Source organism: Lissotriton helveticus, chromosome 3_1 (genome assembly GCF_964261635.1).
Source record: "Lissotriton helveticus chromosome 3_1, aLisHel1.1, whole genome shotgun sequence".
NCBI classification, from domain to species: Eukaryota; Metazoa; Chordata; class Amphibia; order Caudata; family Salamandridae; genus Lissotriton; species Lissotriton helveticus.
The window spans coordinates 1,897,679,846-1,897,702,491 of NC_136061.1; the positions used below are offsets into that span (position 1 = coordinate 1,897,679,846).

The following is a 22,646-nucleotide window of genomic DNA, read 5'->3' on the forward strand; positions in this document are numbered from 1 at the left end:
AAAAATGACTCCCAGATTCCTCACCTTGCTAACAGGGTCAGGGGGAGAGCCTAATGATGAGGGCCACCAATAAGAGGACCATTCCGGGGTCAGATGACCGAAAATAACTACTTCCGTCTTGTCGGAATTTAATTTTAGGCAATTGGAAGCCATCCAGTTCCCAATTGCCAACATGCCCTGATTGAGATCATTGGCTTTTTTGTGGCCGTCATTCTTAATGGCAAGGACCAGCTGGGTGTCATCTGCATAGGAGGTAAGGCTCATCCCATGTGCACGAATGACATTGGCAAGGTCCGACACGTAGATGTTAAAAAGTGTCGGACTAAGGGATGAGCCTTGGGGAACTCCACATGGCAGAGACAAAGTGGAAGAATGGAAAGATCCCATTGTAACCACCTGAGTCCTATTGGCCAAAAAGGAGGCCACCGTTTTCCTGGCATCGTGTTGGACACCGATGTTCTCGACACGGTCGATCAAAGTAGCATGATCGACTGTGTCGAAAGCCGCCGACAGGTCAAGCAGTATCAGGACTGCTGCCCCCCCGGCGTTACGGATGGATCTAATATCATCCACGGCTTTGATCAGAGCCGTCTCCGTCCCATGATATTGGCGAAAGCCAAACTGGGAATCATCAAGCAGATGATGATCCTCTATAAAGGCCGAAAGTTGTAAATTCAGTGCCTTTTCGGCTATTTTTGCCAGAAATGGGAGGCTTTAATTCTTCCATGTCAAGATGAGGTTTCTTTAACAGTGGTTTAATGCGAGTCTGTTTTAAAGTAGCTGGGTAAATGCCTGAAGTGAACATAGAATTGCAGATAGAAATGATGGCAGGAAGCACCTCTTCGATAACAGGAAGTAATACTTTAAGAGGACATGGATCAAGAGCAGAACCCGATCTTATGGTGGATATAATGTCCGCGACCTGAGAGCTAGAAATATCTGTAAACTGAGAGAGGGTGGGTCCAGTCCGGGGGATTTTCGGCACATTGGAGGGGGTATTATTGCTATTTGCGAAGGCAGAATAGATGTCATTAACTTTACTATAAAAGAATTTGGCCAGGGCGTCACATAGCGACAGAGAAGGAGGGGGAGTCATATTAAGAGCGTAACCCGCTAACTGCTTGGTAATGTCGTACAGTGCCTTGTTGGAATTTTTGGCGAGTTCGATTCTGTCGCTGAAGAACTTTTTCTTAGCCTCGCTAATCATTGTTTTGTATATAACAAGCGTTTCTTTATACTTAATTTTGGCCTCCGCCGAATAGTCTTTCCGCCAGTGCCTCTCTTTGTTCCTACACAGTTGTTTCTGATTTCTTAGAACCTCTGAATACCAGGGGGCTGACGGAGCAGATCTATTACGAGAACGTTATTTAACAGGGGCCAGATAGGTGGCCGCAGCGCCCACCCACTCATTAAATTGTGTGATGGCGGTGTTGGGATCGGCTGATAGGAGGGGAGTAGAATTAGTCAAGAGAGTTTTCAGGCTGGCAGCATCTATGTCATTCCATGCCGGAAAGGGCTGACGGGGAGTGGAGGGTTGTTTGGGAGAGCCAGAATCATGAGTAGTCAGCGAAGCCAAGATAACATGATGATCTGACCAGGTGAGGGGGAGGATTTGAGAAACCTGGAGATCCACTAAATTAGAAAAAATGCCATCCAATATATGTCCCGCATCGTGTGTGGGGGATTTAACCAACAGTGAGAGACCAAAGATAGTCATGTCAGCTAGGAGGGCTTCAGTGTCCTTGTCCTCGGTTTTATCAAAATGAAAATTGAAATCGCCAAGGACAGTGAGAGAACTATCAAGGGCTGATGATTCCAGAATGGCCCTGAGATCCGAAATAAATCCAATCCTCCATCCCGGAGGTCGGTATAGTAGGATCCCTTTAAAATTATAGGAGGGAGTCAATTTAATGGAGAATTGTAGCGCCTCACATGATGGTAAAGAGATTATATTGGTTCTGGTAGTAAATGCATCCCGTAGGAAAGGCATGGTGAGCAAAAAAACGATGGATTTAGGCCCAGATCTCTGCACTGGGGTGAATGTATGACATTGTTCTGCATTCTGTCCATAACCTGTTGTTTTTGTTTTTGTCACCCCGAGTGGGACGGGTATGCTCAGACGCGAGTCCCGTGCTCTCCATGCCACTGGAATCAAGCTATCCAGGCTGATGAGGGCTGAAAGCCCGAAACCGGTCCTTGGATGCTTGTTTCCAGACCAGGGAGGACCTGGCTTGGCAGTTCGGGCTGGACTGTTCCCATGGGGCACAGGGTCAAGACTGATTTGCATATGGCTGGGTTCAAACTGGAAAGGCATGGTGAGCAAAAAAACGATGGATTTAGGCCCAGATCTCTGTACTGGGGTGAATGTATGACATTGTTCTGCATTCTGTCCATCACCTGTTGTTTTTGCTTTTGTCACCCTGAGTGGGACGGGTATGCTCAGACGTGAGTCCCGTGCTCTCCATGCCACTGGAATCAAGCTATCCAGGCTGATGAGGGCTGAAAGCCCGAAACCGGTCCTTGGATGCTTGTTTCCAGTCCAGGGAGGACCTGGCTTGGCAGTTCGGGCTGGACTGTTCCCATGGGGCACAGGGTCAAGACTGATTTGCATATGGCTGGGTTCAAACTGGAAAGGCATGGTGAGCAAAAAAACGATGGATTTAGGCCCAGATCTCTGTACTGGGGTGAATGTATGACATTGTTCTGCATTCTGTCCATCACCTGTTGTTTTTGCTTTTGTCACCCCGAGTGGGACGGGTATGCTCAGACGTGAGTCCCGTGCTCTCCATGCCACTGGAATCAAGCTATCCAGGCTGATGAGGGCTGAAAGCCCGAAACCGGTCCTTGGATGCTTGTTTCCAGTCCAGGGAGGACCTGGCTTGGCACAGGGTCAAGACTGATTTGCATATGGCCGGGTTCAAACTGGAAAGGCATGGTGAGCAAAAAAACGATGGATTTAGGCCCAGATCTCTGTACTGGGGTGAATGTATGACATTGTTCTGCATTCTGTCCGTCACCTGTTGTTTTTGCTTTTGTCACCCCGAGTGGGACGGGTATGCTCAGACGTGAGTCCCGTGCTCTCCATGCCACTGGAATCAAGCTATCCAGGCTGATGAGGGCTGAAAGCCCGAAACCGGTCCTTGGATGCTTGTTTCCAGTCCAGGGAGGACCTGGCTTGGCAGTTCGGGCTGGACTGTTCCCATGGGGCACAGGGTCAAGACTGATTTGCATATGGCTGGGTTCAAACTGGAAAGGCATGGTGAGCAAAAAAACGATGGATTTAGGCCCAGATCTCTGTACTGGGGTGAATGTATGACATTGTTCTGCATTCTGTCCATCACCTGTTGTTTTTGCTTTTGTCACCCCGAGTGGGACGGGTATGCTCAGACGTGAGTCCCGTGCTCTCGATGCCACTGGAATCAAGCTATCCAGGCTGATGAGGGCTGAAAGCCCGAAACCGATCCTTGGATGCTTGTTTCCAGTCCAGGGAGGACCTGGCTTGGCAGTTCGGGCTGGACTGTTCCCATGGGGCACAGGGTCAAGACTGATTTGCATATGGCTGGGTTCAAACTGGAAAGGCATGGTGAGCAAAAAAACGATGGATTTAGGCCCAGATCTCTGTACTGGGGTGAATGTATGACATTGTTCTGCATTCTGTCCATCACCTGTTGTTTTTGCTTTTGTCACCCCGAGTGGGACGGGTATGCTCAGACGTGAGTCCCGTGCTCTCCATGCCACTGGAATCAAGCTATCCAGGCTGATGAGGGCTGAAAGCCCGAAACCGGTCCTTGGATGCTTGTTTCCAGTCCAGGGAGGACCTGGCTTGACAGTTCGGGCTAGACTGTTCCCATGGGGCACAGGGTCAAGACTGATTTGCATATGGACGGGTTCAAACTGGAAAGGCATGGTGAGCAAAAAAACGATGGATTTAGGCCCAGATCTCTGTACTGGGGTGGATGTATGACATTGTTCTGCATTGTGTCCATCACCTGTTGTTTTTGCTTTTGTCACCCCGAGTGGGACGGGTATGCTCAGACGTGAGTCCCGTGCTCTCCATGCCACTGGAATCAAGCTATCCAGGCTGATGAGGGCTGAAAGCCCGAAACCGGCCCTTGGATGCTTGTTTCCAGTCCAGGGAGGACCTGGCTTGGCAGTTCGGGCTGGACTGTTCCCATGGGGCACAGGGTCAAGACTGATTTGCATATGGATGGGTTCAAACTGGAAAGGCATGGTGAGCAAAAAAACGATGGATTTAGGCCCAGATCTCTGTACTGGGGTGAATGTATGAAATTGTTCTGCATTCTGTCCATCACCTGTTGTTTTTGCTTTTGTCACCCCGAGTGGGACGGGTATGCTCAGACGTGAGTCCCATGCTCTCCATGCCACTGGAATCAAGCTATCCAGGCTGATGAGGGCTGAAAGCCCGAAACCGGTCCTTAGATGGTTGTTTCCAGTCCAGGGAGGACCTGGCTTGGCAGTTCGGGCTGGACTGTTCCCATGGGGCACAGGGTCAAGACTGATTTGCATATGGCTGGGTTCAAACTGGAAAGGCATGGTGAGCAAAAAAATCGATGGATTTAGGCCCAGATCTCTGTACTGGGGTGAATGTATGACATTGTTCTGCATTCTGTCCATCACCTGTTGTTTTTGCTTTTGTCACCCGGAGTGGGACGGGTATGCTCAGACGTGAGTCCCGTGCTCTCCATGCCACTGGAATCAAGCTATCCAGGCTGATGAGGGCTGAAAGCCCGAAACCGGTCCTTGGATGCTTGTTTCCAGTCCAGGGAGGACCTGGCTTGGCAGTTCGGGCTGGACTGTTCCCATGGGGCACAGGGTCAAGACTGATTTGCATACGGCTGGGTTCAAACTGGAAAGGCATGGTGAGCAAAAAAATGATGGATTTAGGCCCAGATCTCTGTACTGGGATGAATGTATGACATTGTTCTGCATTCTGTCCATCACCTGTTGTTTTTGCTTTTGTCACCCCGAGTGGGACGGGTATGCTCAGACGTGAGTCCCGTGCTCTCCATTCCACTGGAATCAAGCTATCCAGGCTGATGAGGGCTGAAAGCCCGAAACCGGTCCTTGGATGCTTGTTTCCAGTCCAGGGAGGACCTGGCTTGGCAGTTCGGACTGGACTGTTCCCATGGGGCACAGGGTCAAGACTGATTTGCATATGGCTGGGTTCAAACTGGAAAGGCATGGTGAGCAAAAAAACGATGGATTTAGGCCCAGATCTCTGTACTGGGGTGAATGTATGACATTGTTCTGCATTCTGTCCATCACCTGTTGTTTTTGCTTTTGTCACCCCGAGTGGGACGGGTATGCTCAGACGTGAGTCCCATGCTCTCCATGCCACTGGAATCAAGCTATCCAGGCTGATGAGGGCTGAAAGCCCGAAACCGGTCCTTGGATGCTTGTTTCCAGTCCAGGGAGGACCTGGCTTGGCAGTTCGGGCTGGACTGTTCCCATGGGGCACAGGGTCAAGACTGATTTGCATATGGCTGGGTTCAAACTGGAAAGGCATGGTGAGCAAAAAACGATGGATTTAGGCCCAGATCTCTGTACTGGGGTGAATGTATGACATTGTTCTGCATTCTGTCCATCACCTGTTGTTTTTGCTTTTGTCACCCCGAGTGGGACGGGTATGCTCAGACGTGAGTCCCGTGCTCTCCATGCCACTGGAATCAAGCTATCCAGGCTGATGAGGGCTGAAAGCCCGAAACCGGTCCTTGGATGCTTGTTTCCAGTCCAGGGAGGACCTGGCTTGGCAGTTCGGGCTGGACTGTTCCCATGGGGCACAGGGTCAAGACTGATTTGCATATGGCTGGGTTCAAACTGGAAAGGCATGGTGAGCAAAAAAACGATGGATTTAGGCCCAGATCTCTGTACTGGGGTGAATGTATGACATTGTTCTGCATTCTGTCCATCACCTGTTGTTTTTGCAAATATCATGTAGCATAATCAGCTCAGACTAGCACATACTGGACATGGTTTGTGAAGTGTGGTAAAGGCCCTACTAAATCCATTCCTATTCTATCAAAGGGTCTCCCCATAATAGGTAAAGGCTGTAAAGGTACTTTGAGTGGTTGGTATGGATTTTTATTTAACAAATGGCACACTCCTGGCAGTTATTCCTCACTAGGTTAAGATTTTATAGCTGGTATCTGAACGCATCAATAAAACAAAAAGAGTTATAACAAAAAGTATAACTCACAATTAGGGAACTTGTCAAGTATTTATTTTTATTTAATGCATTTCTATAAAGCGCAAACTTTACCCGAAGGTGTCAGAGCACTGTACAATGGAACCAGAAACCGAACCAGAACGAGAAGCACCAACCTGAATAATATGAAAGCTAATTGTTTGGCTCAAGACTGACGCCTTATATAAGACGCAGATGTACCCTTACCTAATTGCCCTGAGGGACGATGTGACAATATACATTTATCTCACAGTCTAAACCTACCCTCTCCTACCTCACCCCTGTCGGGGTATATGACATATGATATAAGCCCTACCCCACTTATTAATGTGAATTGCATGATGTCTGTGTTTTCATATATATATTGTTCTCACATATTCATAGCCACACTATTATCTGTCTCACAACGGTTTTGTTCTTGGAAAGCCTAACTGGTTGTTAAGCCAAAACCTGACCATCGCCTACCGCACGTTTCGATGCAGATGGCATATGAGTTAATCTTAGCCTTACCCCACCTCCTAAGGTGGTTTGCACATGTACTTTGTTTGCACTTATATTGCTTACACAATCACATTCATGCTATTATATACCTCATATCTGTTTGTTCTTTGTAATGTCAACACTTGTGTGAGTTAACTATTTTGATGTTAAGCGCTCTGATACCCACGGGTCTTGTTCGCGCTATATAAAACTCTACAATAAATAAATAAATAAATAAATAAACCAGTTACGTTACATGCGAGAACTGTTGCAGGAACAAAACAAACAAAAATAGCAGGCCATAGAATCGGAGCGACGCAGGCAAAAGGCACACAATCTCAAGCACAGCATGAACAGACTGTACAAGCAAAAATAAGAATAAATAAGACAAATTATACAATGACTAAAGAACTTCCTGGCGAACAATAGCAGGCCATAGAATCAAAACAACGCTGGCAAAAGGAACACAATATCAAACGCAGCAAGCACAGGATGTACAAACAAAAATAAAAATATTTGTGACAAATTTAAAATGACTAAATAACTTCCTGGTGGGGTCTGACAAGGAGGGAATTAGTTCTGAAAGTGTCTTTGGAATAATAGAGAGTTGAGGTCCGCTTTGAAGATCTGGATGGAGGTGATGGTACGGAGCAAAGGAGGAAGCGAGTTCCAGATTCTCACCGCATTACCTGAGAACGATTGTGCCAACAATTTTTCCCTTTTGAAGGAGGGGGGTTCAAGAAGGAACTTTTCCGCATTCCGAGAAGGTCTTAAGCCTCCAGACAGTTTGAGTTTATTCGCCAGATAGCGAGGGGAGGAAGAGTGCAGAGCTTTGTGGGTGATGCACGCTGTTTTGTAGATAGCTCTAGCCTCGATGGGAAGCCATCGGAGAGAAGACAGGATAGGAGTGATGTGGTCACTACGTTTGGACCCTGTAATGAAGCGAGCTGCTGAATGGAGGACGGATTTGAGGGGGGAGAGGTGAGATGTGGGAAGGCCAGTCAGAAGAGAGTTACAATAATCCAGTCTAGAGAGAACTAGCGATTGGACCAAGGTTTTTAGGTCATTCTCCGGGAAGAACCGACAAATCCCCCATAAAAGGCGCAGTTGATAGCGTGCGCTCTTGGCCAAGGAGTTGATGTGTGAGATTAGATTGAGTATGACACCTAAGGATTTAGCGCAGTCCACAATGATGGGTTTACTGTTGAGTAGATTCGATTGATCCATCCAGGATTGAACAGGAGGCGGAGAGAGAGAGCTAGATAAGAGGAGGAATTCTGTTTTGGAGGGATTGAGAATGAGTTGGTGAACTAACATCCAGTTGTGAATAGTATTGAGGGTAGAGCTGAGTAGTGAGAGATCATGAGAGGAAGACACCTTGAGGTAGATTTGGGTGTTATCCGCATAGAGATGGTAGAGGATTCCAGATTTGCTTAAAAGGTTCCCTAATGGTTCCAGATAGAGATTGAACAGAGTGGGAGCAAAGATAGAACCTTGAGGGACGCCTTGACCAACCACCAGTGGAGACGAGAGACTGTTTGCAATCTTGATCATTTGGGATCTGTCCGAGAGGAAAGCGGCAAACCATTTGAGTACTGTGCCTTCCACGCCCCTTCTCTTTTGAAGAATGATAAGGAGGGTGTTGTGATTAAAAGTGTCAAAAGCTGCAGAGAGGTCAAGAAGAATCAGAAGGCACGATTCCCCCGAGTCGAGAATATGCAGCACATCATCGATCACTTGCAGCAGGGTTGTTTCTGTGCTGCAGTTTTGAATAAAGCCCGTCAGGAACATGTCGAGGAGATTATTGTCCATAATGTGTTGGGAGAGTTGTTTTGCAAAAAAAAATTCTGTGATCTTTGAGAGAAAAGGGAGATTGGTGATGGGGCGGAAATTATTGAGGTCATTTGCATCTGCAGAGGTTTTTTTTTAGAAGGGGGGTAACCTGTCCTGTTTTGAGGACAATTGGGAGGGATCCTTGACTGAGGAAGAGATTGACTAGCCTGGTCCAGTAGGAGAGAGTGTTAGTATAGAAATCAATGGCGATGCCACTGGGAATGGGGTCAGAGGAATGGCTGGGGGGTTTGGTTTCGCGGATGCATTTGAGGAGTTCAACCTCTGAGATGGCGGCAAAGTTCTGCCAAGTGACTACGGATTTTCGCTCCTCGATGGGGGTGGGGTGGTTGACTTGTTCCACCAGAGATTTTACCTTTTGATCGAATAATATAGCAAACTCAGTTGCTTTCTTAGAAGCATCCTCAAGCTTGATGGTTTGGGGAGAACAATTATGGTTTTTGATGAGGTTGAAAAGATTTTTGGGTCTGTTTTTAGCTGAATCAAGGAGGGATCTGAAATGTGATGTTTTTTCCTGGAAGATGTGCTTGTGCTATATGGATCTTGCTGAACGTAAAAGAGAGAGATTGGGGGTGAATTGAGATTGTCTCCAGTGCTTCTCCAAGATTCTAAGGTGTTTCCTTTTGTCATAGAGAACTTTGTTGAACCAAGGAGCTGATGGGTTGGGTCTTTTCCTTTTGAGTGGAGCAACCTTGTCGATTTCAACTGCAAGGATTGAGAGGCAAAGGGGAGTGAGATCGTTGGCATCCATATTGGGGTCTAGACTAGGAAGAGACTGCATAGCAGAATCACATAGAGTCTCAAGATCAATGTTTTTTGTGTTGCGGAACCACGTAGAGGCTCTTTTGGGTTGGCCGAGAGTTAAAATGTGAGATAGGTGAAAACAGAAGGTAATGAGGAAATGGTCAGACCAGTCAAAATGGATGGGTGAAGCAGGGGTAATCTGGTCTGATTTGGAAATCACAAGGTCCAGAATTGAGCCCTTGGCATGTGTAATTTCCGAGCAGTGTTGTGCAAGATCGTTAGCTGAGAGAAAGGTGCAAGCTTGTTGACAGCCGAGTCTTCCACAGAGCCCCAGTGGAGATTGAAATCGCCTAGGAAGATCTGCTTGTCGCTCTGTGAATATTGGTCACTAATGAAGTCGATGAATTCCTCAATGAAGAAAGAGCAATTACAAGGCGGGTGGTAGATGGTATGGAACCTGAAGGGTGTGCCATGATGAACTTGGAGTTCTAGGGAGAGGCAATCAAAGGTGCGAAAGAGGTTGGTGGGCAAGTCTTTGATTTGGAGGGTGTTTCTGAAGATGATCGCGACACCTCCTCCGATCTTGAATGGTCTGTCGTTTCAGAGAATAGAGTAGTCAGTAGGTAACAAAAGATCAAATGAAGTGTGAGAGGAGTCATTAAACCAGGTCTCAGTGAGAAAGAGCATGTCGAGATTTTGGTGAGTGATGGTGTTGGAGAGTTCCAGTTTGTGTTTTGTTGCAGATCTGCAGTTATGGACCATACAGTGTAGCTCTGACGGAACTGTTTTGGTGATGTGAGAGTCTGGGCTGATGAGGGGGATAGGGATTAGATTCTTGAATGAAGGTGCCCCTTGAGGGGGAGGCTGGTAAGTTCTGACAGAAGAGATGGTCTGAATGGCAAATTGAGTAGAGTTGTTAGGAGAGGCGAGTGTAGGGGAATTGACATTGATGGTCTTGTAGGTAGCCAATAGGTTGGGAATGTCTGTGCAGGACAGATTGTGGTTGGCTCTATTGGGGCGCAGGAGCAAGTGCCTATAGGTGTAAGCTAAGAGCTTTCTCAAAATGGTGTAACTGCTTTTAAACAGGAGAGCCTTCTATCTCCACAGCCCTCACATTCCCCTGGTCACACGTCTCTCAACTCCCGTTCTTCCCCAGCAAACAACAGTATGCCTTGGCTAGCCACACTCTTCCAGCGGGGCAGCTCGAGATGATGGTGGCATCTTCTCAATCTGATGTCTACTTCGCAGACTTCTTTTTCTCCATTACAGCAGGGATTCTCCTCAGTATGGTGTCTCTCGTCCCTTGCAGTGTCTCGTCACCTGTCTCCACCTTTGGGTTACAACTTTCCGTGTCTTGGAATGTCACTGCTTTGGCTCGGGGTTCTTCTTCTGTGGTGTTTGCGACACTCTCCATCCGATTGCCGGGAAGTAAAAGGATCAACCTCCAAGGCCAGAGGTCACGTCTCACCACTTTCGGCAGTGCAGCTGGAGCCTTCAAGGAATAGGCATCCCAGGTGGCCTGTGAAAGGAACAAAAGTGCATCTCGTGATGCGTCACCAGAGGTTAAAGGCCAAGGTATTGAACTGCTTACGGCCTCCTCCCCGTCATAGCCTCCTGTAGACTTTTCTCTCAAGTACTCTTACACTCTTAATTCAGACTCTACTCCAGTAGTCACTCTACCAAGAGTGGGAGACAGTATAATACCTAATAGGCTTTCCAGATTAGATGTATTCAAAGAAGCTCGTTAGGGATTGGTATCTGCCCATGCAGGAGTCAATACAACCATAGCAATGCTACAGGAACGCTACCGGTGACCTGGTTTATATAAATAGACCTAAGATTATGTCAGGCGGTGTGACATTTGTCAACAAAGTAAGCCTTATACTGTTAAGAGACCCTTGCCAACTCCTCTCCAGTCTGCAACAATCCCTTCAGGGTGATTTATTTGGACCACATAGGTCCAATAAATTCTGTTAACCAATATAAATATATATTGTTGACAACAGACTCATGTATTCGATTTCTATGGGTGTGGAGAAATGGAAGTGCTTCAGCATTTGTGAAGGATTTATAATGTCTGGTAGCGAGAAGGCCAAACCAGGGACCATGCGAAGAACACAATTTCATATGATCACAGTTTTCATCCGTCCCTGTCCAGCATCAGATGGATTTTATTTTGCACTGCGGTGACTGAACCATTATTGTCCACCGCACTGAAAATATTCTGAATTGAACGTGAGCAGTTTGTCCACCGCAGTTAAGCAGTTGATCCAAAAATGGTACACTGCCAACACCACTTTATGTTAGCAATCCAGGTCATAGACAGGAATCCCATGTCAAGCTAGAGGGTACATTTGGTGCGCTCCTCAAGGTAAAAGAAGAGGTTCTGGGCCTCAAAATCATAATGGAGAACCCAATTTAACAGTGGCGGCTGGCACAGGTCAGAGCAGTAGGGCGGGGCGGGTGCAGGGCGGGGAGTGTGCGGGGTAGAAGTTGACAGACAACGGGATAGGTAAGGTAATATTAAATAAAAAAAATTTAAAACACCTTGCGCTGATGGCATCGTTTTAACCCCCTCAATCAATAACTCAATTTCTTATACATTCCCTCACTGGTAGGGAAGTCTTTGTCACTATTGTGTGTGAATGAAATAATTACCCACAGTGGACTCAATTCCTTGTGTTCTTGCCCTTTGTCTACCAGGGAAATTACTATTTTGGCACCAACTTCATGAATTTGTCTTCTCATGAGAACTAAGGCAGGGGTCTTAAATGTACTCTTGCACAGTGTACTAAGAATTGGAAAGACAATATACTACAAGTTCCTGGGAGAGGCCACGTGCACAGGAATTAACATTTCTTCAGATAAAAAACATTTATCCTCAGAAGGATACTCTTCCACTTCGCTTAGAGGTGTGGCTCACTGGTTAGAGGCGGCAGACCTGTAAGCAGAGAATGGCCCGGGACCAGGGTTCAATTCCCGACGCGGCAGGGTCTTGGACCAGGTCAACGGACTCGATAATTCTCGCCTCAGTGCCTACTCTAACCAGGGAACACACTCGGTAACTCTGGGCATTAAGCTTGCCTCATCTCTACAACACAGACGCCGGGGATGCCTGGTTTCACCCTGGAGATACCCAGAAAGGGACCATCTCACAGAGAAAACCAGGACAGGTTCCCCAGCGGTCTACAGCGCCAGGACACTCGGGTAGAGTAACAGTGCGCTTTACAAGTATCCCACATTTAAGTCTATCAACACTACCAAGTAGTAAATCTTTAGCACTGTGGATGCAGTTGACTTTTCCAAGCGATTTCAAAGTCTCAGACTTAGCATCAATTTCACTGCTATATTCTTCATGGGCTTTCTCTTGTGAAATAAAATTCGGAAACAATCCAGTTAATGTAAGACCCATAGCATTCTGAAGGCGGCTTTCACTACTGATATGCACTTGGAGAGGACTCTAGGAGAATATCGGAAGGAGAATACTAGTATATTGAATGGAAAAATGCTTTTCTTACTTTGGATCTCAATAATTTTCTATGCCTTTGCATGTCTGGGTTTTGGAAAAATACGTCTCTGCGACAGATCAAATGCTTCATTGGAATTGCAGGAACATCTGATGTAGACCCATCAGCCTTCAGTTTTTAATCTTCTCCCACCTGTATGCTGTTCTAAAGTCTAAACTAGGTCTGAATTCCTTTTGCTGACCTTTTTGGCACCAGGAAGTATTCAAGGAAACGGTTTGTTCTATTAAAACTGTGGTACTTGTGGAGCAAGAAACAGATGTTATTCAAGTAACTGTTCAAAAAGGTGTAATTTGCACTTTGCAAGTTGGATTCAATGTTTTGAACCTCAGAAGGAAACCGTTGCTCATAACAAATAATCCAACTTTTTGTTTTGTTATTTTCTGCCACTCTTCCAGTTAATTGACAGTGCTTCATTAAACCTTAGAAGTGCAAGGCTACATTGCCGAATGTAGAGAAATGTACCTATTTGAAATAAGGGTATGTCGCTATGCTGCAAGAAAGATTGCCCGTCGTACTTTCGGTTTCCAAAAGCGGCCTTAAAAGAAACCAGAGTCAGGCAGAATAAAGGTACACACTGCAGCGTTTGCAAGCTCTTCGTTAGAACTATATGTTTGGCTTCAAAGACAAGTGCACGCGAGGTGGAATCCTGATTCTTGATCGGGTTATCCTTCAATGTTTAGAAATATTTAGTTTCGGAATTTTTGGAAGCATGAACCTTTCTTTCCATGTGATAGGCAACGGTTTGTTGACCAAAATGTTTCTGAAGGAGAAGATTGGGACCAGGAGGTGTCAGACGGTGTGTATGGGTCCGGTGACGTGCTGGGTGAGGTCGAGGTTCTCCAGTAAGGCAACTTGGTTGGGGTCAGTGGGGTCTTCTAAGTGAAACTTCAGGTGTTCTAGGAGAGCGAAGGGGCTGAATTTGTTGATGGTAGGTGCAGCGAAGTCTGTGATGTGGCTGGCAAAATTGGCATGGGGTCCAAGTGGTCTATATACAAGGGACCTGCAAAAGGTAACAAAAGGCTGTGATTTGTAGCTTGAAGGTGAGGTGCTCCATGCAACTAGTCGGTTTCTGTTAAGGTGGTTCAGGAGAAGGTGAGATGGAAGATAACGGTGACTCCACCTCTGGGCCTATGCTGGTGATCTCGTAGCCAGGCAGGATTGATGTGATGATTGCAGTCTAGCTGTTGTGCATGCAGACCCTGTGTGCCCCGGAACATCTCCCACACATTGTATCACTCTCTGGCCAGGCGTGGCCAGAGAGCATAAATAAACACCCGTGGAGTCGCTCGGGACTTCCGGCCAATCCACAGTGTAGAGTGCGTGTGCCTCCTTTATTACCACCCCACACTTATTGTAGGCCCACCTGCTGTGTCCCGTTTCCAGCGTCACACTGGCGACGAGGGGGGATATCGTCAACTATAGACGTTTCTTTCCCCCCCGCTCCCTTTCACATGTTACCGTGACCAGCGGCTCATCGAAACAGCGTGGCTCCGGTGGAGGAAGCGTAGAAGGAGAGTGAGCGGCGCGAGGCAAATCGTGGCCGGAGCTCCGGCAACCAACCAAGGCGACCAGCGACGAGGCGCGAGGTGAGCGTGGCTCCAGGGCGCAGCCATAAGAGAGAATCACCCCGAGCGTCCCGCGCGCAGCGCACCCAGAGGCCGAGTGTCCCGGATTACGAGAAGGCCCAGAACGAATTCTTGGCCTACGGGAACCAGCGCGCATGCGCAGAAGCGCGCGGGAAGGAACTGAGCCAGGGGAAAGGCCCGCTAAAGGAACAAAGACACCACACAGCCCTGTAGCTGTCGGGGAAAAAACGCTGAAAAAGCAGGCACAGACCCAGCGTAGGAAGCCACGAAGTACATACACACCCCCAACAAGCATTGGCAACTACAAGTAATGCACACCCCCAACAAGCATTGGTGACTACAAGTGAAAGTGAAGAAATGTCAAACGCTCAATAATAAACTTTAGAAACTGGAAGGTACAAGAGCAAATACAAAGTGAACACTGATATCACCTGCTATAGGATAAGAATACCATAGCCCACATTAAATATTACTATTTGTCAAGAAAACACTATCAGTATCCCAAAGAAATCCAGTGAAAGATGACTGAAGGCCAACATGTCGAACCAAGGGAATCCACAGCAAGCAGCAGCACCAGCAGGACAGCAGGCAGCAGCAATGGCAGCACCCCAATACCCAGTACATACTCAAATTGCAGCATACTCAAATTGCAGCGTTCAGCGAGCTAATTGAAGCAGCGACTGCGTCACCCAGGTGGAAAGTGTGGGTCAGTCGGTTAAACAACTACTTTATAGCCACCAGGGAGACGGACGGTGCAGTGAAAAGGTCTCTGTTACTACATTTTGCTGGTGATGAAATGTATTAATTATTCAAGCACCTTCCAAACACTGGAGCAGACACGGATTACGACGCAGCTGTGAGAGCGCTTGATGCTCACTTCGATCCCCAGCTCAATCCACACTATGAGCGTTTCAAGTTCAGGCAGGCGCGACAACGAGACGGAGAAACAATGGATGCCTTCCATGTGCTCCTGAGGGAGCTAGTGAGTACCTGCGACGAAAATGACCAAGCGAAAGTGATAACGGCGCAACTATTACAGGGCTGCAGGAACAAGACACTGCGAACATTAATATTACGCCAACCCCGCATCACTCTGGCGGAAATACTAGTCCTGGCACGTTCACATGAACTCTCGGACGTGAGAGCATCTGCGATGGAAGCCGTGTTTGGTAACCAACCAGAGCAGCCGAGCAGCGTCAAGGTTGAGCGTGTGAATGCAGTGCGGTCGACGAAACGCGGAGAAAGAGGAAGGTGGCCGGCACGAATGCCAAAGAGATCACAATGTGGATACTGCGGCAAGGAAGAACATCCACCAGAGAGCTGTCCGGCAAGAGGAAAAACGTGCATAAAGTGCGGTATCCCCAAATCACTTCTCAAGTGTCTGCAGAGGGGGCGGCGATAAAATGGGCATGTAACCATTTTCACCTCTATGTCACTGGACGTCAATTTCTAGTCTTCACAGATCATCAACCGCTCGTACCACTCTACAAAGGAACAGCGCCGCATCCACCCCCAAGAATCGAGAGGTGTGCGGTTCAGCTACAACACTATCAGATGGATCTTGTCTACAGGCCAGGCGCCAAAAATCCTGCAGACTTTTTATCCCGCCATCCAGCACCAGAACCTGACGACGGCAGCGAACAAGAAATGCAGACGGAAGAGTTTATTAACATGATAACTGAATGGGCCTGCCCAAAAGCGCTAACAATTGATGAGATTAAATGCCAGATGGGAATGGACACGGCCCTCCAAAGGGTGGTTGAATCATTACAGAACAGCACTTGGGATGGATTCCTTACCAACTCACAACAATGGAGAGAACAAGAGCGACATAGGCTAGGAAAGTTTTGGAAAATACGCAACAAGCTGAGCTTGGCAGAAAATGGAATAGTGCTACGAGGCAGGAGAATCGTAATACCCCAAGTGTTGCAGGAACGGGCGACTCTACTGGCACATGAAGGACACCAGGGCACAGGAAAGATGAAGTCGAGGATGAGGGAGAAAGTGTGGTTCCCCGACCTGGAGGAAGCTGTCGACACCCTAGTAAAGAACTGCTCAGCATGTCAACTCACAAGCGCGGCAGAAGGATCAGCACCGGTGATTACTGAAGATCCTGCACCGTCACCGTGGTCATGGGTGAGCCTAGACTTTGGCAGTTTCCCTGATGGGAGAGTCACGGCAGTGCTTGTTGACAGCTACACTAAGTATCCTGTTGTCGAGGTCCTGCCTTCCACTGCATTCACACACCTGCGACCTGTGTTGGAAAAGTCGTTTGCTTTGTTTGGCCTACCACATGTGCTTAAGACCGATAATGGACCTCCGTTCTAGGGGGGTGAATTCCGTGATTGGATGGCATGCCTAGGAATCAGGCACCACAAGATTACTCCACAGTGGCCCCAGGCAAACAGAGAAGTAGAAAGATTCATGCGCACATTAAACAAAACCTTGCGAATAGCCGTAGCCGAAAACAAAGTTCCAGAAGTTGTACTATACCAATTCATGAGAGAGTATCGCAGCACACCCCATAGCACTACCAACCAATCTCCGTGGTCACTTATGCTCACCGGACCGAGGCGAGACTGGCTGCCAATGGCGGAGGGCTGGACACCTGAACCTTACCACCCCGAAGAAACGCAGACTAAGAGAAAGGAAACCAATGATCGAGCCAGTCAAAAACGCAGAGCCAAAGTCAGAACACTGGAGCCTGGTTGCAAAGTGTTGATTCGGAATCGATGGAGTGGAGGAAAATTCAGAACTCCATATGAGCCCGGTCTATGGACAGTACAGTCGACCAAGGGCACAGCTGTCACAGTTGAACGAGAAGGAGCGGCAGTAACCAGGAACATATCATGGTTCAAAAAAGTTCCAACTCCCATCGCAACAGCGCCAGGAGAGGACATGGTGAGGTCAGATGGAGACATGATGGAAGCACCCGCAAGTGGGAGTGTCGAGGTTTCGCCCACATGTGAAATGAGGGAGCCAACTCAAGAATCCCCAAGGTTGGACCATCCCATAGAGGTGCCAAATCGGCAAAGTCCTCAAAGAGATCCGAGAGGTGGTTGACATCGCTATGACCTCAGGCGGAACCCGCAACCAAGTAAGAGACTGGCTGACTTTGCATGGGGACACCAAGTGTCATGATTTTGACTTATTGGAAAAGAACTGAGTTGGAATGGGATGTAGCGGTCTAGCTGTTGTGCATGCAGACCCTGTGTGCCCCGGAACATCTCCCACACATTGTATCACTCTCTGGCACTCTCTGGCCAGGCGTGACCAGAGAGCATAAATAAAAGGCCGTGGAGTCGCTCGGGACTTCCGGCCAATCCACAGTGCAGAGTGCGTGTGCCTCCTTTATTTCCACCCCACACTTATTGTAGGCCCACCTGCTGTGACCCGTTTCCAGCGTCACAATGATGTCTGGTGCTAAGGCCGAGTTCAGCCACGTTTCAGTGATTAGGTCCAGTATGGGATCCTTGAGCAGGTCCCATATCTCCATGGTGTGCTTGCTGAGTGAGCATATGCTAAGGAGTATGCATGTGCCCAGGCCCTATTTAAGATCGTAAAGGACCTGGCCCATCCTGGCTGTACCAAAAACGCCATCCCGGCTTCACAAGCTCTTTGCGACTTGTTAGCACAAGCCTTTGAGGATAAGATCACCAACATCTTAAATAACCTCCCCCCCTCAACTGGCAGTACTATATACGACTCCATCCTGCCAGAAAATGGGAAGGAGTGCATCAAAGCAGGTGAGCTAAGTAACTTCCCTCTACCATCTTTTGAGGATTTCTGCTCTATGGCCGATGGGGTGTCCTCTGGCTCACCCTTTGACCCTCTACCACCCAGATTTTGGAAACTCTGTCGGGAAGAGCTGTTTCCTCCATTGTTCTCCATCTGCTGTCAGTCTCTCACCTCGGCACGGGTGCCAGACTGCTGGAAACTGGCGGTGGTCTCCCCATTGCTCAAAAAGGAAAACCTGGACCCCACATGCCCAGCTAACTTCAGGCCCATCTCTCTCCTGCCATTCCCTATCAAGATCTTAGAGAAACTGGCCACAAAACACCTATCCAACTTTCTTGAGAAGAACGACTATTTGGATGTGGCTCAGTTTGGGTTTCGACCAGCACACGGGACAGAGTCAGCTTTGGTGACTGTTCTTGATGACCTTCGGACGCGGGCCGACATGGGTCAGGCAGCCTTTTTAGTGCTGCTTGACATGTCGGCCGCGTTCGACACGGTCAACCATGCTACTTTGATCAGTAGATTGACAGAGGCGGGGTGTCAGGCTTAGCCCTTGAATGGTTGGTGTCATATCTCGAGCAAAGACACCAGGTAGTTGCACTACCGCCCTACCAATCTAACATCAAGAGGGTGGGACAGGGAGTACCCCAGGGCTCGGCCATCAGCCCTATTCTTTTTAACCTGTACCTCCGTCCCCTGATCACACTGATCAAGTCGTTTGGTATAACAGTTACCAACTACGCGGACGACACCCAACTTATCTTCTCGTTTGAGGGTAAGGGCGGGGTGTCACAGGAGGTGTTCCATCAATGCATGAGGGCCACGGCAGAATGGTTAGGGAAAAACTCCCTCCAATTCAACAGCTCGAAAACCGAGGTATTACACTGCTCCTCGGACCGGATCCCCAGATCCCTACCACAGGGTTTTTGGCCTCCTGACTTCCTAGGCACTAGTCTGCCTGCTGACTCGGTTCGGAATCTAGGGGTCATGTTCAGTTCCAAACTACAACTGGACACCTCAGTAAATAAAACGGTGGCTACGTGTATGGCTTTACTTGGATCCTTGAGAAAGATCCTACCCCTGCTACCGGCGCAGGCAAGACCAGAAGTAGTGCGGAGCATAATCCTCAGTCGCCTTGACTACTGCAACGCACTGCTACTGGGGGCTCCAACTACCGTGCTAGGAAAATTCCAGCGGATTCAGAATTGTGCCGCTAAACTGGCACTCTCGCGACGTCGCTCGGACTCCTCCACCAAGGCACTCAGGGACCTTCATTGGCTCCCAATTTCTCAACAGGTGAACTTCAAGGCTCTGTGTATTGTATTTAGAGCTTTACACAGTCAAGGCCCGGCCCCTCTGCAGGACCTTTTCTCATAGTATATCCCCTCAAGAACACTTCGATCAGCATCGGCTCACTTGGTTGTGGTACCCAAGTTTCGGAGGAACCGGATGGGTGGACGCTCCTTTAGGATTGCCGCAGCACGGCTGTGGAATTCTCTACCGCTGGGACTTAGGGGCCTGGAGGTTTTCTCCATCTTTAAAAAAGAGTTAAAAACCCACCTGTTCCCCAGAACAATGTAAATAGATCAGAAGTTGGTAAAATCTCGCTCTGTGTCATAACAGTCTAAAGCGCCAGGATGCCCGGTGGGTGACAGTGATAGCGCTCTACAAGAATGCCTATACATACATACATACATACATACATGTGAGCGGATGGGGTGGCGGGTGCTGTTGGTGTTGTAGGCACAGAAGTGGTGAGTGTTGGAAGAGGCAGAATACATGAGAATCTGCTACAGGTGCAGGTGATAGCATCTCCAATGTATCGTAGGGTAAGTCTGCACCAGTGCAGCGAGTTGAGCCTAATAGCATGGAGGGTCGCAGGTGGGCTAGTGGTTGGTGGGTGGACGACCAGGGGTCCTGGAGCTGGATACCCTCCGAGTGCAATCCATGCACAGACAGCCGTGCCTTTGGCACGCCAGACACTTTTCCTTGTTATTATTTGAAAATAAAAGGAAGCAATCAAGAAGAATGGCAAGAAGTAATAGTTTTTAAACGCTCGCCAGAAAACAGTAGTAAACGTGCTTGTCTTCATTACTTAAGATGAAAAGGAAATAAACAGTAGTAAGCTGTAAGAGAGGCATGGTTAGAACATAGAACTGGCTGACAATTGTGAACAAAAAGCTGAACAACTCTGTAATATGCCAGAACGGAAACAATTATAGCTTTGCTCGAATTTGGTAAAAAGGTACAAGGGGTTGTTCTAGCACTTAATTATAGAAGGCTATAAAAGATCTGACGTTTCCAAGTTCTATTTTAAGAGTCACAGAATAGAAGTTTTACAGAAAAACCAATTGAAGGTATTATTTTAAGTGGCATGCCCTGGAAGGTAAAACGTTTAAAAGAGGGTACTCTATGAACTAAAGGGTCAACTTTTCGATCTGTAAACTGAACTTTTCTTGTGGCATTGTAAGTAAAGTAGCAATAAACTGTATTATGGATTTTCTTCTGAATATTATTAGAAGAAGGCTGTTTAGTAACAAAATCAAATCCTCTTACCGGTATCATTCTAACATTATGGTATGCTTTTTCCCCCTGAGTCCAGTTATCCAGAGGTAAAAATGAATGGTTTCTATGCTGAGTTAAGAAAGAAGATAAAAACCGGACATTGCAAGAATGCTTCTGTGGGTAAGATGGACAGGGAAGAATTGTTTCTTCTGATGAAAGATTTATTTCTTGTTGCCGCTGGTGATCTTCAAATACACTATGGGTATCAACCTCAAACAATGACTCAATTTTCAAAGTGTTATTAGAAAGATGTTTAGAGTTATCTATTCCAGCAACAGTATTTAAACAAGTGTCTTTTGTGAAAGAAAATTCTTCTTCATCGTAATTGAGAACCACCTCCCGTTTCAAGCTGCTGCTGCTTTGGCAGCCGATAGGACCAATTTGATCAAAGTGGTCATCTAAGAGTTTGCACTGTGTTCCAGATACTCCACCATACAACATGTTCTCTTCGTTGTCAAAGGGGGAAATTGATGTCATTTCTACATCCATGTTCTTATATTGGTAAACCTCTTTAACCTGTAAAAAACAACATAGGACATTTAAAAACAATTTCCGTGAACCCAAATGTTTAGGAGACATAGGATCTTAAGTGATATAATTTTAATTGGAATTAAAAAAACTTTACTTACCTCTATTAATGTCTTACAGCAGAGGTGTTCCAACTTTTCAGACCTGTAAAGTATTCTCTAAAGTCAGGTAGCTAAAGATGGTTCTTGCCTGTAGTTGGTGTTCTCCATCAAGGGTGTCTACCCACTATGATAATCCCGGAACACTTTTAAATAAACTATATAAAAATACAATTCGTTTTTCAAGCTCCTAAAGAAACAAAAGCAAACGCATTGGTGGTCTTTTAATCTTTTAAAAGAAGCTGCATAGGACATTATGCGGAGCTCATTATAAACCTCTAGATTTGCCACACTTGCACTGCCACAGCCCCTCAATTCTAGAATAGACTCCCCATGAATCTCTAATCCACTGAGATATATGGGACAGCCAGAGGTGCAGTTATCCATGAAGGGGAATCCATGAAGGGGGAACTAGATTTAAAGCTTGGGGTTTCTCCTTCTTTTGGTCACATGGCATTTATTTCTGTGCTGCTTCAGGACCTATTTCATCTTCCTTTGGCAAGGACATTGTTCGGAGCCACATCAAGGTACAGTTCTTTCTCTTCTTAAGGATGAATCTTTTCATTCATCCAAGTCTGGGCCATTTTTTCCTCATCTCTGGATCAACTGTTCCATGGCTGTGTATTGGTCTCTTGGTCCTGTTCTCACAGTAGAGTCTTGCTCACTTGATACTCTTCTATTGGTTGTGCCTTGGCCGCTTGGTTATCTTTTTAGATCACTAACCATGCTCTGTCTATTTCAGACAGATTTTGGCCCATTTCTTTTTTTCCTGGGCCATGTATGGGCCTGCACTACATTATTTGGGACTGGCCTGTTTGTCCAGTGCCATGGTGGAAGTGTCTGAGATTACCTTTGTCTGTGTATGTTGCAGGTTTCTTGGGGACCCTCACTGTGATCCTTATTGTGCAGTGGACCTTGTTAGTGAAGGCTGTATTTTGAGGTTGCGCTCTGGTCCCTAGAGGTACACATGCCTCGGCTAGACAAGGAGCTCAACTAAGCGTTTGTGGGTTTTACAGGGACAGAGTAGGTCTGGCTCTGTGCTTTATTTTGGACGGCTTTTCCATGCCATTGTCATGGGTTGCTATAATTGTGACAGACTTTCTTCTACTGGTGTTCATTCTGACCTTGTTATTGTGTAACTTATTTTGGTTTTGGCCCAATCTCTCCTGTTCTTAGTTTGCCTGGGTTATGCTTCCTAGGGTGGCTGTGCCAATTACTGCTTGACAGATTGTGGTCTGGTCAGCCTTCTGAGACTGCCCCAGTTAGGGAATGAGCCAGTTTACTGACTAGGCAGCATCTGCCAAGGACTAGTTGGAAGCCGTCC

At 47.2% G+C, this 22,646-nt stretch overlaps 1 protein-coding gene across 6 annotated transcripts in view; it reads right to left on the reverse strand.

Annotated features, from left to right (window-relative positions):
- The window catches only part of TESMIN (testis expressed metallothionein like protein), a 1,592,961-nt gene that overhangs the window by 1,202,081 nt on the left and 368,234 nt on the right, over window positions 1–22,646 (reverse strand). For all 6 annotated transcript variants that reach the window (XM_078682880.1, XM_078682879.1, XM_078682876.1 and 3 more), the window contains one exon: window positions 20,688–21,212. In XM_078682880.1, the coding sequence (XP_078539006.1) occupies window positions 20,688–21,185 (498 nt within the window). In that variant the 5' untranslated portion in view covers window positions 21,186–21,212. The remainder of the gene's footprint in view (window positions 1–20,687; window positions 21,213–22,646) is intronic.